The 18,320-nt window shown below is 38.5% G+C and overlaps 1 protein-coding gene and 1 pseudogene across 2 annotated transcripts in view; one reads left to right on the top strand and one right to left on the bottom strand.

Moving 5' to 3' along the window:
* Positions 1 to 18,320, top strand: part of WDR70 (WD repeat domain 70) — a 316,512-nt gene that overhangs the window by 64,255 nt on the left and 233,937 nt on the right. For both annotated transcript variants that reach the window (XM_061187724.1, XM_061187725.1), the window contains exon 7: positions 7,130 to 7,263. In XM_061187724.1, the coding sequence (XP_061043707.1) occupies positions 7,130 to 7,263 (134 nt within the window). The remainder of the gene's footprint in view (positions 1 to 7,129; positions 7,264 to 18,320) is intronic.
* On the bottom strand, positions 4,507 to 5,172 carry LOC133089497 (nucleotide triphosphate diphosphatase NUDT15-like; annotated as a pseudogene).

Consider the following 18,320-nt stretch of genomic DNA (forward strand, 5'->3'; position numbering starts at 1 on the left):
CCATCAAATCTGAATGAGATCCTTGCTGGGTAGAGTAATCTTGGTTGTAGGTTTTTCTCCTTCATCACTTTAAGTATGTCCTGCCACTGCCTTCTGGCTTGCAGAGTTTCTGCTGAGAGATCAGCTCTTAACCTTATGGGGATTCCCTTGTGTGTTATTTGTTGTTTTTCCCTTGCTGCTTTTAATTTTTTTTTTTGTATTTAATTTTTGATAGTTTGATTAATATGTGTCTTGGCATGCTTCTCCTTGGATTTATCCTGTATGGGACTCTCTGTGCTTCCTGGACTTGATTAAGTGTTTCCTTTCCCATATTAGGGAAGTTTTCAACTATAATCTCTTCAAATATTTTCTCAGTCCCTTTCTTTTTCTCTTCTTCTTCTCGGACCCCTATAATTCGAATTTTGGTGTGTTTAATGTTGTCCCAGAGGTCTCTGAGACTGTCCTCAGTTCTTTTCATTTTTTTTTCTTTATTCTGCTCTGCAGTAGTTATTTCCACTATTTTATCTTCCAGGTCACTTATCCGTTCTGCATCAGTTATTCTGCTATTGATCCCTTCTAGAGAATTTTTAATTTCATTTATTGTGTTGTTCATCACTGTTTGTTTGCTCTTTAGTTCTTCTAGGTCCTTGTGAAACATTTCTTGTATTTTCTCCATTCTATTTCCAAGATTTTGCATCATCTTTACTATTGTTATTCTGAATTCTTTTTTAGGTAGACTGCCTATTTCCTCTTCATTTGTTAGGTCTGGTGAGTTTTTGCCTTGCTCCTTCATCTGCTGTGTTTTTCTCTGTCTTCTCATTTTGCTTAACTTACTGTGTTTGGAGTCTCCTTTTTGCAGGCTGCAGGTTTGTAGTTTCCGTTGTTTTTGGTGTCTGTCCCCAGTGGCTAAGGTTAGTTCAGGGGGTTGTGTAGGCTTCCTGGTGGAGGGGACTAGTGCCTGTGTTCCAGTGGATGAGGCTGGATCTTGTCTTTCTGGTGGGCAGGTCCACGTCTGGTGGTGTGTTTTGGGTTGTCTGTGGCCTTATTATGATTTTAGGCAGCCTCTCTGCTAATGGATGGGTTTGTGTTCCTGTCTTGCTAGTTGTTTTGCATGGGGTGTCCTGCAGTGTAGCTTGCTGGTCGTTGAGTGGAGCAGGGTCTTGGCATTGAGATGGAGATCTCTGGGAGATTTTCGCCTTTTGATATTACGTGGAGCTGGGAGGTCTCTTGTGGACCAGTGTCCTGAACTTGGCTCTCCCACCTCAGTGGCATAGCCCTGACGCCTGGCTGGAGCACCAAGAGCCTGTCCTCCACACGGCTCAGAATAAAAGGGAGAAAAAAAAGAAAGGAAGAGAAAGATAAAATAAAATAAAGTTAGAAAATAAAAAATAATTATTAAGAAAAAAATGTTTTTAAATAATTAAAAAACAAAAAACAAACAAAAAAAAGGGACAGACTGAACCCTAGGACAAATGGTAAAAGCAAAGCTATACAGACGAAATCTCACACAGAAGCATACACATACACACTCACAAAAAGAGAAAAAGGGAAAAATATATATATATCATTGCTCCCAAAGTCCACCTCCTCAATTTGGGATGATTCGTTGTCTATTCAGGTATTCCACCGATGTAGGGTACATCAAGTTGATTGTGGAGATTTAATCCGCTGCTCCTGAGGCTGCTGGGAGAGATTTCCCTTTCTCTTCTTTGTTCGCACAGCTCCCGGGGTTCAGCTTTGGATTTGGACCCGCCTCTGTGTGTAGGTCGCCTGAGGGCGTCTGTTCTTCGCTCAGACAGGATGGGTTTAAAGGAGCCGCTGATTCGGGGACTCTGTCACTCAGGCCGGCGGGAGGGAGGGGCACGGAATGCCGGGCGAGCCTGCGGCGGCAGGGGCCGGCGTGACGTTCCACCAGCCTGATGTGCGCCGTGCGTTCTCCCGGGGAAGTTGTTCCTGGATTATGGCACTCTGGCAGTGGCGGGCTGCATAGGCTCCCGGGAGGGGAGGTGTGGAGAGTGACCTGTGCTTGCTCACAGGGTTCTTGGTGGCTGCAGCAGCAGCCTTAGTGTCTCATGCCTGTCTCTGGGGTTTGTGATGGTAGTCGCGGGCGCCAGCCCGTCTCTGGAGCTCCTTTAAGCAGAGCTTTTAATCCCCTCTCCTAGTGCAGCAGGAAACAAAGAGGCAGGAAAAATTCTCTTGTCTCTTTGGCAGGTCCAGACTTTTTCCCGGACTCCCTCCCGGCTAGCCGTGGCGCACTAGCCCCCTTCAGGCTGTGTTCACGCAGCCAACCGCAGTCCTCTCCCTGGGATCCGACCTCCGAAGCCAGAGCCTCGGCTCCCAGCCCCCGCCCGCCCCGACGGGTGAGCAGAAAAGCCTCTCGGGCTGGTGAGTGCGGGTCGGCACCGATCCTCTGTGCGGGAATCTCTCCGCTTTGCCCTCCGCACCCCTGTGGCTGCGCTCTCCTCTGTGGCTCCGAAGCTTCCCCACTCCGCCACCCCCCTGTCTCTGCCAGTGAAGGGGCTTCCTAGTGTGTGGAAACCTTTCCTCCTTCACAGCTCCCTCCCACTGGTGCAGGTCCCGTCCCTATTCTTTTGTCTCTGTTTTTTCTTTTTTTTTTTTTTTTGCCCTACCCAGGTACGTGGGGAGTTTCTTGCCTTTTGGGAGGTCTGAGGTCTTCTGCCAGCGTTCAGTAGGTGTTCTGTAGGAGTTGTTCCACATGTAGATGTATTTCTGATGTATGTGTGGGGAGGAAGGTGATCTCCGCATTTTACTCTTCCGCCATCTTGAAGCTCCACCAGAGCTCTGTTTTTTATGTTACTCATTACCTTTCATATCCTTTTGGTGGATAATAAATGGAGTGTAAAAGCAGCCACAGAGATCCTGATACTTTATTTATTTGTTTGTTTATTTATTTATTTTTGGCTGCATTGGGTCTTCGTTGCTGCGCGCGGGCGTTCTCTAGTTGCGGCGAGCGGGAGCTACTCTTCGTTGCGGTGCGCGGGCTTCTCATTGTGGTGGCTTCTCTTGTTGCAGAGCATGGGCTCTAGGCGCACGGCCTTCAGTGGTTGTGGCACGTGGGCTCAGTAACTGTGGCTCGCTGGCTCTAGAGCACAGGCTCAGTAGCTGTGGCGCATGGGGTTAGTTGCTCTGCAGCATGTGGGACCTTCCTGGACCAGGAATTGAACCCATGTCCCTTGCAATGGCAGGTGGATTCTTAACCACTGAGCCACCAGGGAAGTCCAAGATCCTGACACTTAAGAATGCTAGCATTGAAAATCTCATTTTGTCACTTTGCCCTTTCTTCTTTGCCATCTTTCTTCTGTCCTTAGATAATAAAAAGTGAACTTTGTTGTTTATCCTGTTCTTTCCTGAGAGAGGGTAATTGATCTCATATTTGTCAAACTGCATAGCTGTTTGTTTTGTATGTGTTTATTTTATTTACAGTCCTCCTTCCTTTTTTAAAAGGGTTATTTATTAAGTGTCAGATTTGTGCCAGGCACTGTGCTGGGCACAAGGATGGTCTTTGTCCACATGGAATTTACACTCTTTTTTTTTCTTCTAGTTTTTAGAGTTTTTAACTCATTTACAAATAAGAAAAAGTGATACATGCTAACATAAATAATTTTTATGAAAAATTACTTTTTTGAAAGCAAAAAAACCCATTAATGAGGAGAGTGATATTATTTCACAGTTTTGCAAATCTCTTTAATGTCTGGCTTAATAGAAGAGGGCTGGATTTATCATACCTGCTTTTTTGCATTCAATCTTTTACAATATCACACATCCTGTAGCCGCTGAAAAAAAGGCAACTGATGTCTTAGTATTGTAAAAATAGCTTTGATCTTGAGTACACTTGAAAGGGTCTTGTGGATCCTCCAGATCACACTTTGAGAACCACTGCTGTATTCTAATCTCCTCATTTTACATGTAAAGGCACTGGATCTCAGAGAGATTAAGGGAGAAATCCAAAATTACATGGCCTGTTCATGATAAGATACAGATCCTAGAGGTTTGTCTCACTTCTCTTGGTTTGAATTCTCAATCACAAACCTGGGAAATATACCCTAATGGCCTGTCCTGTTCTCTCTAGTTGTTGCCTCTAGCAAGGACTGTCACAGTATATTACTGCCCCCTACTCCCATTTTTTTAAATAAAAGAAAAGAGGAGGAAAATCAACAAACATCATAAATTCTGCCATAGGCTTACTGTGTTAGTATTTGAATTAGAATTTCTATTTGAACTAAAATGCTAAGGCAAATTCTATTGCACTCTATTCTGTGTAAGGTGCTGCTGATGAACTGCACAGTAAATATCACAGGGAGATATAGAAAGCAGATTAACCATATTCTCAACAATTATCACATATTCTGTGTCTGAATATAATGCAGTCACATATCCTAGGAAAATTTTCACAAGAAAAGGCTGAAAAGGTGGTGGGTATATTAAGAATTTGCAAATAAACTGGCAATCTTTTGGAACTTTTTAGATAAAATGGGAGTTTTTCTGAAATTAGATATTTTCCATTCCTTAGCCAGACCTTATTTTGTCTTTTTTTAAAAAAATCAAAGAATCTTCTTGGCCACTTAAGAGATCATTTCCTTTGTATCCTACCAGATGATCCAGAGAAGGATCATAGCCTTGTTCCTTTAAACAACCTAATGCCCAGAAAAGCTGGTCCAGTACAGGAAATTCTTCCCAAGGAATACACTTCCTACTTTCATTTTTTTTTAGGTTCTACATTTTTTGGTTCTAAATTATGAATCACATCCATTTCTTTTTTCATTAATATAGTGACATAATGGTAATTCTCTTCCTCAGTGAAAGAATTCACAACAGGGAAATTCCTGGCAGTCCAGTGGTTAGGACTCTGCACTTACACTGCCGGGGGGCACGGTTTTGATCCTTGGTTGGGGAACTAAGATCCTGCATGCCGCGCAGCACAGTGAAAAAAAAAAAAAGAATTCACAACGGTGAATGTTTTTTAGGTAAAGAACTGCTTCTCCCCAGGTTTCCCTTTGGGCACATTCTTCCCAGTTTAGCCTGAAGTCCAAATGACCACCAGGAAGTTGGAAACTGCAGGTTGCAAACAACACTGTCCTTTTCCCCAGAACAGTGAGGATGCCTGCAGCTGGTCACCATTCCTTCCACCCTGATTCAGGGCCTCGGCCCCTGTGGCTCCACACTGGTGGTCATGGGGTAGGAGCAGAATTTACACTCTTGAGGGGAGTACAGGAATAGAATAGACAAGTCACAAATGAATTTGCAATTTCAAATTACATTGTAGGGAGATGAACACTGGTGGGGTTAGCTTTATCAGGAGGAGGGACACCTCTTTAATTTTCACAGGAGGGAAGAAGGATAGAGTGGGCATGGAGGCAAGTAAGTTTGTAGTTGGTGGTAGCAAGTCACTTCTTAGACTTTAAAAACTACTGTTTATTTAGTTTTATTTTTGATTGTTTTAAGACATATTGTTCAGGCATTCAAATGATAGCTCTCATTTGTATGCCTTCTTTAACCCATTTAGGGTACATATCTAATTTAAACATATAACAAGTTATTCGTTTTATTTGTATATAATTCCATTATATTCTGAAATCAGTATTCACAGGTAGTAATTGAAATGAGTATAAATTATTTTGTCAGTATCTGGTTTTGATTGCAGTAATTCTGTTATATTTAATTAACATTTCAAGTCTATTTGGAGGATTGATTTATAGTGCCTTTCTTTATATAAAACTATGATCCTTTTACTGTCTCATGTATATGATAATCACATTTAATATTTCTAATGCAGTCTTTCCTTCTGAGAGGTCAGTAGATCCAGGGACTAACCACTTTGACAAGAATGATAAATGTAGCTCAAGAACAGTGAGTTACACATTGGATATTTGTATGTGAAGTAAACCTTGAAAAGTTCACAGGGAAAGCAAATATTTTATGGAACCAGTATAAGTGATATTATAATGTGGTTAGTTACTTACAAATTCAGCTTTAAAAATAATTGTATAAGGTGACTAAACAATTAGCCAAATGCACAAGATAATAATTTCTACTTTGCTTTATTTTGTTAAATAGATTTATGGTTCCTATTGGCATTACTCATTTTGGGAATTTAGATTCATGTGTTATTCATTTAGTGATAGTCAAACAATCTTAAAAGTTTTCCTCAAGATTGTTTATTGAAAAAGCTGAATTGTTTGTAAGATTTCTACTTATATACTAAAGCAACTTAGTTTATCGTATGACAGCTATTCTTTTTTTTTATTTTTTTAATTTTTTTAAACATCTTTATTGGAGTGTAATTGCTTTACAATGGTATGTTAGTTTCTGCTTTATAACAAATTGAATCAGTTATACATATACATACGTCCCCATATCTCTTCCCTCTTGCGTCTCCCTCCCTCCCACCCTCCCTATACACTCAATTCTTTTCTGAGGCAGCCTCTGTTCCCAGTTGATACATCCCAGTTTACTTGGGCCAGTTCTGGTTTATGCTTATTGCCCCAATGTCATTATCAATAGTGCCCCCTTCACTGTCAGATGTCCTAATTGGATCAAAAACTAGAAGAGGGTGGTTACTCTCTCCTAACAGACACAGCAATTTCTAATCTGAGCACTTACTACTTCTTAGCACAAGCCAGCAGAACCATTCTGTTTCCAGAATCTCTTTCTAATCCGAGGGGTTAGGAAGGAAGACTCCTCCTCTGCTTCTAAGGATGACTGTCTGTTCTAGGGCATTTCCTTTTTCTAAGAGTCTGGACTTTTTGACATAAAAGCCAAAACGAGCTGCAGCCTCCTCCTAGTTCCCCCAGTAGGCCACATACCCTGCCTTGGAATGGGAGGGGGGCGGGGGAAAGAACATAGAGAAAGGGAAAATGACAGCTATTCTGAGTACACAGTAGATAAGTTGGGATGAAGTTAGTGATTAGATTAAACTAAAATATTTTCTTGTATTTCAAAGAAATAATACTCCTAATAACAAAGCCACATAATATAGAAGGTGCTTTCCATTTTCACTTTTCACAAGTAACAACAGTGGTGATCTGTATTTACAGTGCCTGTAAGGTAGGAGGTAGGGTTAGAGAAAGGAAATGGGGTTATAATAGACAATAAGTAGCTTTTCTCCATTTTTTTCTTTTTTTTAAACCAGGTTTCTGCCTTGGGTCTGGATCCCTCAGGTGCCCGTTTGGTGACTGGAGGATATGACTATGATGTTAAGTTTTGGGATTTTGCTGGAATGGATGCTTCTTTTAAGGCATTTCGATCCCTTCAGCCCTGTGAATGGTATGTATTATGCAACTTAATACCTTCATATTTGAAGACAGAGTCTCTTGTTATTTGAATTCCATTTATGATGATTTTTACCAAAATACAATAAGTTTACATGACTATATACTACATTGGTTATTCAGATGAAAGTGAAGTGTACCTTTTATGTTTCTTTTCTTTAGTAAATTTCCTTTAGTTTCATTAATTTATTTTTTAAAGACATTTTCCATCTTTTGTTGTTTTTTAAAAAATATTTTAATTTAGAAATTGTTACCTTGCCTAGTTTATTTTAAAACACTTCATTAAATACTGTGTAATATTATATATGTGTGTACAACATATGTTAAGCCAAGTGCTAGTTGGTGCTGCACTGTGCAGGTATGGTCAGCTAGCATTATATTATAAAGGACTTTACATGTTGCTACCATAAGCCACCCTCTTATTTCTACTTTTGACCATCGTTGATCTTTCAGCATATTGGATATCAGAAATGGATTTTATTGGTGAAACTATCTTGTTAACTTGCATAATGTATGTTGGAAATGAGCTTTCAATGATGAGATTTAAAAATATTCAAGATATGTGGATTAGCTGAAATTACTCTGACTCAATTTCTTACTCTTGCATGAATGGGGTGTAAATCTAGTTTTGCCTTCAACCTGAACTCTTAAGGGTTTTGTTTAATCTCCACTTGTAAACTCTGGGTTTCATCAACTATATGGAGAAAGTTCCTATCTCTGGACTGTTGAGCGTTTGCTTCCAGTGAACCTTTTGTGAAAGTGGTGGTTGGAGCATCTAAACGAGATGCTGGGATTTTTCTCAAGCCTGCAGAATAGATCATATGAATTGTTTGTGCTTACTTGCCAATAGATATTTACATAATAAATGTCTGTCTTATGTGGATCAGAATTGAGTCAGACCTCAAATTTCTCTGGCAGTTATATAGTTATCTAGCAAAATAACCTTGCTGACTAAAGTGGCTCTGGTCAGTGTTCTACAAATCATTATTGATTTGTAAAGTTTGAAGTCATAACTCTTAAGCTATCTAGTAGTAAAGATTTGAGAATTCCCTAAATAGATCTTAACAGATATATGATCAATTGAAAGGAAAAAAAAAAACTGAGTATCTCCAATGATGGCTATATTTAAAATAGGTCTTATGATTTAAAATAGTGACATTTATCTTGAGTTAGTATGATGACCTTTTTTTTAAATAAATTTATTTATTTTATTTATTTATTTTTGGCTATGTTGGGTCTTCGTTGCTGTGTGCAAGCTTTCTCTAGTTGCGGCAAGCGGGGGCTACTCTTCGTTGCAGTGCTCGGGCTTCTCATTGTGGTGGCTTCTCTTGTTGTCGTGGATGGGCTCTAGGCACATGGGCTTCAATAGTTATGGGTCACGGGCTCAGTAGTTGTGGCTCGTGGGCTCTAGAGCACAGGCTCAGTAGTTGCGGCGCACGGGCTTAGTTGCTCTGCAGCATGTGGGATCTTCCCGGACCAGGGCTCGGACGCGTGTCCCCTGCATTGGCAGGCGGATTCTTAACCACTGCACCACCAGGGAAGCCCCATGATGACCTTTTAAAAATGTACTTAAAATATGTTGTTTATATCCCTTTTCCCCACATGATAGATAGTCTCTTGATTCATATAGGGATTGTGCTCTCCTTCTACCTTTACAACTATAAGGTGACTTGTTCAGGACTATCCAGTGCTATATCAATGATCAGCTCTGAATGGAATACATATCTCATGAGTCTCAAGCCAGTGCTCTATTATTCACTAAACTGTGTCATTTGCTACACTGCTGTAATTGAAAATGCAGAAAAAACCAAGAATAAGCTTATTTTCTCTTCTGTAATTAAATTGTTGCATCCTATATGTAATTGTGAGCTATCAAAGATTAGATAGATGGGAAGAAATAGGATTCTTGACAAGTCATATAAAATTAATATAAAACTCTAATATTGCAAACATTATGTGAATGTTACTCCTTTAAATCAGGAGAACTATTTAACTTTGCCATCACTTGCCCCTAATCTCAAAGTAATGTGACTCTGTTTTTTATGATGTTTTTGTGACTCAGTGTGTATTTTATATCTATTTACATATTCATCTATAATTCCCTTTTTACTGTAAAAAAGATTTCAAATGGAGAGAAAAGCAGAGGGATTAGTATGAAGAGAAAAGCAGAGGGATTAGTATGATAGCCATCTACCGTTTACCTAGATTTAAGTTATAAATATTTTTCTTTATTTGCTTCATCTCATTTTTGAATTATTTAAAAGTAAAGACACTGTTTGTATGTAACAAAACAGAAACAGACTCACAGATAGAGAGAATAAACCAGTGGTTACCAATGGGGAGAGGGAAGGGGAGAGGGGCAGGATAGGGGTATAGGATTAAGGAGATACAAACTACTATGTATAAAATAAATAAGCAACAAAGATATATTGTACAGCATAAGGAAATATAGCCATTAGTTTGCAGTAACTTTAAATGGAGTATAATCTATAAAATTATTGAATTGCTCTGTTGCACACCTGAAACTAATAAAATATTATAAATCAACTATAATATAAGAAAAATAAAGGCAGACACACCTTTCACTTTGAAATACTTCAATGTGTTATCTTTGAGAAAGATAGATGCTTTCTTATATAAATGTAGTTCCATTATTATTTTTAACAAAATTCTTCAGAATTCCTTAATATTTCTAATAAACATTCTGTATTTAAATTTCCCCATTTGCCCTCAAAATGTGTTCTTTTTTAAAAAAAATTATTTATTTATTTTATTATTTATTTTGGCTGTGCTGGGTCTTAGTTGCGGCAGGCAGGATCTTTAGTTGAAGCATGTGGACTTAGTTGCAGCATGCATGTGGGATCTAGTTCCCTGACCAGGGATCAAACTCATCCCCCTGCATTGGGAGCATGGAGTCCTACCCAGTGGACCACCAGGGAAGTCCCTGAAAATGTGTTTTAATGCTGGTTTGTCAGACATGGATCCAATCAAGTAATACACATCACATCTATTTTGTATCTCTCTTACATCTCTTTTAATCTACACTGACCCTTCCTTAACCATTTTCTTTCCCAAAACTTTGTTAAACAGACAGGTATAGTTGTCCTCTATGAGATTCTTCCTTCCTGATTTTCTAATTGCTTCCTTTTGGTATTATTTAAGTTGTTTCTTTATCTCCAGTATTTCCTATAGAAGATCCAAAGGCTTGATTATAATCCATATTGTTTCACATCAGATGGCATGTGTTGTCTGGTTGTTGTCACTATTAGTGACTAGCAATTAAGACTGATCTCTGGAGTAAGTTGGGACATCTGATTCCTCCACTGTAAAGTTAATATTACATACTTGAGATAGGCAAGAACTTTGGGGGGAAAATACCTTGGTACCATGTAAATATCCAGATTCTATTCATCCTTTCACTTAATAAGTTTAGCATCCATTGATTATTCATACCTGAATCATTTATTTCATCGAGGGCTGCAAGATAGTGGTTTTCTAATTCTGTTGTTTCATCTACTTGTACTTGCTGGCATTCTTCTAAGAGAAGTACTTTTCCTCATGCCTGATGTTATTTGGTTCCCCTGAAATACAGTTCCTACCCCAGAGTCAGGATAAATGCTTACTTATTTCCCTTTTATTACTCATTTTTAGCTTACGGGTTGGTGTTGATAAATGAGTTGTTGCTGTTATTCGTGGTGATAGTTTTTTTAAAAATATTTTTGCTTTTTCTTTTTGATTACTGGTATTTATGATTTTAAAATTTTCATGTGTTTCAGTCAATTGCAGTCATTCTTCTTTTTTTAAAAATTTTTTAATTTATTTTTGGCTGCATTGGGTCTTCGTTGCTGCACTCAGGCTTTCTCTAGTTGTGGAGAGCGGGGGCTACTCTTTGTTGCCATGCGCAGGCTTCTCATTGCAGTGGGTTCTCTTGTTGCAGAACACGGGCTCTAGGCATGCGGGCTTCAGTGGTTGTGGTGTGCAGGCTCAGTAGTTGTGGCTCTTGGGCTCTAGAGTGCAGGCTCAATAGTTGTGGTGCATGGGCTTAGTTGCTCCGCGGCATGTGGGATCTCCCCGGACCAGGGATTGAACCCATGTCCCCTGCATTGGCGGGCAGATTCTTAACAACTGTGCCATCAGGGAAGTCCCAGTCATTATTCTTTTTGATGTTTAAAGTGTCCCAGATTTGGCCATTGGGAGTCCCTGATTGCTATGTAGTTTTGACATGACCTCATTAGTCTTTAAAAGCTTACTTATTTTCTGGAACAACATGTTGTAGGCTTCCCAGTACATGCCTTTCCAGGTCCCAGAGTGAGCATTTCCCCACAAACACCTGTTTTGTTAGTGGGAATGGTATTCAGAGACCAATTCTGGATGCTACACATGTTCATTGATATTGGGGTATCATTACTTCTTGACCTTTTCAGTGGAAAGAGGTGAAAAATATAGATACGTGTGTGTGTGCTTAATCATATTGACATTTCCATTTCAAAATTTTAGTAAACTTTAAATTTCTGAATATTTTTTAATTTACTAAAAAGATGTACAGATAGTCCAGAGTTCAGGTATGCCCCTAACCCAGTTTCTCCTATTGTTAACATCTTACATTACCATGTCACGTTACATTTCTGATAATTAAACCAACATTGGTACATAATCATTAGCTAAACGCCAAACTTTATTTGGATTTTACTTTTTTTATAAACTAATATCCCTTCCAAGATATTACATTACATTTAGTCTTCATGTCTGTTTAGTCTCCTCTGGTTTATGATAGTTTCTCAGTCGTTCTTTGATTTTCATGACTTGACAGTTGCGAGGTGTATCGGTCAGGTATTTTGTAGAATATCCCTTGACTTATTATTATTATTTTTTTAAACTTTATTTATTTTTTTTGGCTGCGTTATGTCTTTATTGCTGCGCGGGCTTTCTCTAGTTGTTGCGAGCGGGGGCTACTCCTCGTCGTGGGGCGCGGGCTCCTCATTGCGGCGGCCTCTCCCGTTGCGGAGCACGGGCTCCAGGCGCGCGGGCCCCAGTAGTTGCGGCACACAGGCTCAGCAGCCGTGGCTCGTGGACTCCAGAGCACAGGCTCATCAGCTGTGATGCACGGGCTTAGCCGCTCCGCGGCATGTGGGATCCTCCCGGACCAGGGCCCGAACCCGTGTCCCCTGCATTGGCGGGCGGACTCTTAACCACCGCACCACCAGGGAAGTCCTGACTTATTTTTTAATGGCGTTTTTCTCATGGTTAGACTGAGGCTGTGGGTTTTTGGGCTGAATATCACAGAGGTGAAGTGCCCTTCTTATCACATATCAGGGGTACATGCTATCATGTTTTTAAGGTTTCTTCACTATAGAGTTACTTTTTCCTCCCCTTTCCATACGCCATTCTTTGGAAGCAAGTCAACAAATGTTGCTCACACTTGGTAGAGTGGAAAAATTAAGCTCTACTTCCTGGAGGGGGTGCTAATTACATAAACTACTTGGAATTCTTCTGCAAGGAAGACTGTTTGTTTGTTTATTTATTCATTTCTATTTATTTATACCTTGAATTATAAGTCAGTACTGAGCTGTGGCCATTGTGAGCTCTTTCAGTTTGCCTCTTGTGTTCTTTTCTTTGACATGCCTTTTTGTTTGTCTGTTTGTTTATACTTCCTTACTTTTGGGTACTATGAGATGTTCCAAACTCATATTTTCTTTACCCCTGTGCTAGAATTAGTCATATTTCTTTGGAGAATGATATCAGAAAAAAAGGATCTAGGCTCTTCCTGTGCTTGTTGCCCCTGGGGTGTCACTGCTTCTAAGGCCTTCTCAACAGAGCTAGGAAGTTTATGCCTGTGTACTAACCTATGTATGCGCTATATGTGTAATTGTTTCTGTATCCTTTTGCATTTATATTAAGCTAAACATGAGTCCATACTGAAGTCTCTGACTCTAATCCAGTACACATTGATTCATTCTAGCCTTCCCTCTTCTTCTGTCTTGGAAACTTACACTTTCCTCCAGGGAGAAACCTCACTTCTACCTCCCATCCATTTATATATTTGTTTAACCCCAGTATACATGTGAAATAATTTCAGAATTGTTAATCTGTATCGCCATTCCAATTTAAATTTAATATTACAGAATGTTTACTTAATGTCTTTGATTTTTATACTCAAATTCAAAGATAGAACATATTTTTGAGGAAGACTTACTAGTCAAGACCAGGAGTTGGCAAACATTTTCTGTAAAGGGTCAGATAGTGTTTTAGGCCTTACAGGCCACAAATGATCTTTGTTAAATTTATTTGTGTGTGTGGTATGTCTGTATTATATAATAATAAATTTAAATTAAATTTTTAAATAAGGAAAAAAATGCAGTGCAGGTATTTACTTGTTTTCTTTTTCTTTTTTGCTTTCAATATCATTCTCTGTATTTTATTAGCTCATTGTTCCAGTTTTTGATTCTGACATCCAATATATTAATCATCAGACCCTTGGGTTTTGCCAATTGCAAATTTGATAAATGTGCAATAAGTTCTCATTCAATTGATAACTTGTTAAATACGGCAAGAGTCAGACTTTAGTATGCCATTAGAAACCTTTCTTTGTTTTGACATTGATCTGTTAAACAACTTTTTAGATTAAGTGGTTCACTCATATGAGAATCCATGCATACCAATTACTCAGCTAAACTCTTCCATAACTTTTTTGTCACCCATCTACATTATTTCTATATCATCTACCTAGAAAACTTGAGGGAATTTGTTAACTGTCTTAAAGATATAAAAACACATTATACTGTTTTCAGACTATCTCCTCACCTGTAATAGCAGATGTCAGAATTTGGGTGATATTCAAGAGGCAACATTATGATGAGTAAGTGGGTTTCAAAGAGGTATTCACACACAAAGGACCCCCATAGCCATTCAGGAGGGGAGGCAGAAGTTCTAAATTTATGGGTGAGACTGAGGTAAGGTATTCTGGATTTGGGGCACCTCTGATGAATTTCTCCAAAGGACTCTGATGCTGTAATATTCTTAGCCTCATTCTCACTCTCCTGGGCCGCCTTGAAAAGACTGATGTTAAATGTTTCCTTGATCCACCAGTATAAAAATCAAATTTAAAAAAATGCTTTTCTTTTGTTGTTCAACTTCTTTTTGATGCATCTTTCATTTTTGGTATTTTGAAGTCTGTTTAGTAACTTGTTTGGACTTTTACCCAGTATCAATATTAGATTTATGGATCTCTGGTTTCTAAAGTCTTCCTTTGTCATTTAGTGAAAATCAGTACCACATTTTCTCTGATACAATCTGCTAGTCACTTTTTACTTTCTTTATGTTTCCTTATAGATTCTTAATAATTATATATATATAGGTTTAAGAATTAGAATCCTTGGGATCACAAACCCTTTGGTTGTATCCTCTATGCAAAAAAAAAAAAATGTAGATGAAGTAAAACTTGTCATTAAATATTGAGTAGTTTTGGATCACTTAAGTAGCCCAAAATAAGAATATCTTATCTCAGCCCTTTTAAAAATGACTAAATACTCTCTATTCTTTTCTTTTTAAAAACACTTTAATTCATCAAGTACTACATAAGTAACGTTTTCATATAGAAATTAAAACATTTCAGATAAAACTAAAGTTCTTCCTTTATCATCTTCATTTTAATCTTTTTCTCAGGTTTCATCACTGTTTTCATTATGGTGTATATTTTTTGAGGTTTTTCCATGCAGTTATCAACAAATATCAAATGTATCTATCAAAAAACTGTGTATTCTATATTTATTTTCATAAATTACATCAGATCATTGTTATTCCATAATTTTTTTCTCACTCACAATATCGCTTGGAGATTTTTAATAAGACTACATGTATACTACTATATTCTTTCTAAGCGCTACATAGCATACTATGTATAATTTACCATAGTTAAGTGGTTTTAAAACTTTAATAGGCATCAGAACCATCTGAAGGGCTTGTTAAAATATTAAATGCTATACCTTACCTTTAGAGTTTCCAATTCTTTAGGTCTGGTGTGGCCAAGAATTTGCATCTCTAACAAGTTCCCACATGCTACTGGCGTACCTGATCTGAGAACATACTTTGAAAACCACTACGCTGATTAGCTATTCTCCCCTTGATGGACTTGGGTTATGGCCACTTTTTCACTATTCTGAATAAATGATGAAATGATTGCCTCTATACTGCATTGGGCATATGTGTAAATTGCGTGTTTCTCAAGAATAGATAGCAAGAAATGAAATGCCTTTTGTGCACATTTAAAAATGTTGACATTGTCAAATAACCGTCTTTCGATTATCCGTTTTGTGAAATGTCACATGGGTTTATCTGTGGGAGACAAGGGAGGCAACACAATTATGTGCTTTGCTATCTGTGCATGAACTGAGTAACACATGCACAGTGACCAATCAGGGACAGATTTTGGAGGAAGTGGTGTGATTGGTCATTGATCAGGATGCACAGCTGCTATTTATATAGTGATTTTTGGACTGAAGGGCTAGTAGCAAAATTTGTACTTTATGCAGTTACTCACAGTTAATATACCATAGTAACTGAAAGCTGAACCATGTTGTTGGGGCCTGGTATTATTTATCTAAAGCATGACGACTGAAATTCATGCATATCAGAACCATGCAAAGCAAGGATTGCCTGTATTCGATATGCAAAAGTAAAAGAGAAACTCAGTGGGACATATAGAATGAATTTTTTTTAATTGTTGAAAATAAATTATATTCCTCTACTCTGATCTTCTGGTCTGCTAACAGACTAACAAGTTAATCATTAGTTTGGAAACTTATAAGCGTGGTTCTTGCTTTAAGTTCTGGGATAATTTAGTCAATAAAGTGTTTTTTAGTCAGATGTAACACAATTTCATACATAGTAAGTATTGATTTAAGTGGCTGTGTACTTACATTCACTTTTGAGAAATTTTTTTGCAGGTTTAATTACTATATGATAATGGTTTTCAGTAGTTTGTTCATCGTTTGTGTCAGATGTTCAGCCTTTTCAAGTGGATGAATGCTACTATTTTTCATTAGGTGTTTGTTGCTTTAAAATCGCTATTCATATAAATGTTAAAATAAGTTTCCACTTCAGAAGTCCACCAAAGATCCATAACTGAAAACACAGTTGTTTTGGGCCATGCATTATGGAGACTGTCTTCCCAAAGCATTCTGTGAATAGACACTCACTGGAACTGCTCAACTCTGACTGTTCAGCGTGAGGTCACTCAGCCCTGCATACTGCAGTAAATTCTGAGACTTGGCACATTACAGGTTTCTCAGACGGGGGTTTATGGGCATATTTTCAGGGGCTCATGAATTCTTTTTATTAATTTAGAAATTCTGTTTTTTTCATTTTGATAACCATTTGGCACAATGCTAATGCCTGGGTTTGTTTACCTTTGTGTTTAAAATCACCTGGGCTCAAATGCTCCGTTCACTTTCAGTTGCCATGGCCTCGTGAGAAGGGAGCAGAGACACCCTTCAAAATGCCAAGTGAAAGCCTGTTTTGTCATAAAGTGTTGTATGAACAAAGTTTTCATAGTAGTTATAATAGAGACACTTGGTGGGAAGACTGGATCATCGCTGTAACACAGCAAAATAGGCCTGTGCTAGTGCAGGCAACAGGTATTCATTAACTTGTTCAGCTGATGGCCGATTAAAGGACTGTGGCAGAGGGATATAATCAGTTTGTCTCACAATAAAGAAGTTGTTTCATTCTTTATAGTGTTGTGTCAGCAAACAGCATCTTAAAATTAATTTGAATTTCATTGGTTATTTTGTTTTAGTATTTGCTTTAAAAAAATCACTTTATTGAGTTTAATTTATATACCATAAAATTCACTCATTTTAAGCGTGCAGTTCAGGAGTTTTGAGTAAACTTACAGGGTTGTGCAACCATGACCACAATCTAATTGTCATCACCCCAAAACAAACTTCATTCCCATTTGTGGTCACTCTCCATTTCTACCTCCGGCCTTAGGCAACCACTACTCTGCTTTATAGGTGTGCTTTTTCTGGATGTCTCATATAAATGGAATCATACAATATGTGGTCTCTTGTGTCTGGCTTCTTTCCCTTAACATAGTATTTATGAGGTTCACCCATGTTGTAGCATACATCAGGACTTTTGTTCCTTTTTATGGTTGACTAGTATTCTGTTTTAGATAGATAGATAGATAGATAGGTGGCATATGGCATATATATATATATATATATATATATGGCATATTTTGTTTATCCATTCACCATTTGGTGGACATTTGGGTTGTTTCCACTTCTTGGCTATTATGAATAATGCTGCTTGAACATTTGTGTACAAGTCTTTGGACATATGTTTCCATCTCTTTTAACCTAAACTGCAAATTGCTAGGTCATATAGTAAATTTATGTTTAACATATTAATAACTTGAAAGCTGTTTTCCAAAGTGGTTATACCATTTTACATTCCCACAAGCAATATATAAGGGTTCCAGTTTCTCTTAAATTCTCACCAACAATTCCACATCCCCCCGCCCCACTGTACCACGTGGCTCATGAGATCTTAGTTCCCCAACCAGGGATCGAACCCAGGCCCTTGGCAGTGAGAGCACAGAGCCCTAACCATTGGACCGCCAGGGAATTCCCTCACCAGCATTTGTTATTTTTGTTTTTTTGATGATAATCATTCCTGTGGGAGTGGAGTGATAAGTGTTTACTTTTTTAAAATTTCTTTTTATTTATTTTTGACTGCATTGGGTCTTCGTTGCTGTGCGCGGGCTTCTTTTGTTGCGGAGCATGGGCTCTAGGTGTGTGGGCGTCAGTAGTTGTGGTGCACGGGCTCAGTAGTTGTGGCTCGCGGGCTCTAGAGCGCAGGCTCAGTAGTTGTGGCGCATGGGCTTAGTTGCTCTGCCGCATGTGGGATCTTCCCAGACCAGGGCTCGAACCCGTGTCCCCTGCATTGTCAGGTGGATTCTTAACCACTGCACTACCAGGGAAGTCCTGATCAGTGTTTTCTTTTAAATTCATTGCAAATCTATACTCTTGTAAGAGTTGTTAGTAAAAGGAG

Source organism: Eubalaena glacialis, chromosome 4 (assembly GCF_028564815.1).
Source record: "Eubalaena glacialis isolate mEubGla1 chromosome 4, mEubGla1.1.hap2.+ XY, whole genome shotgun sequence".
In the NCBI taxonomy this organism is placed as follows: Eukaryota; Metazoa; Chordata; class Mammalia; order Artiodactyla; family Balaenidae; genus Eubalaena; species Eubalaena glacialis.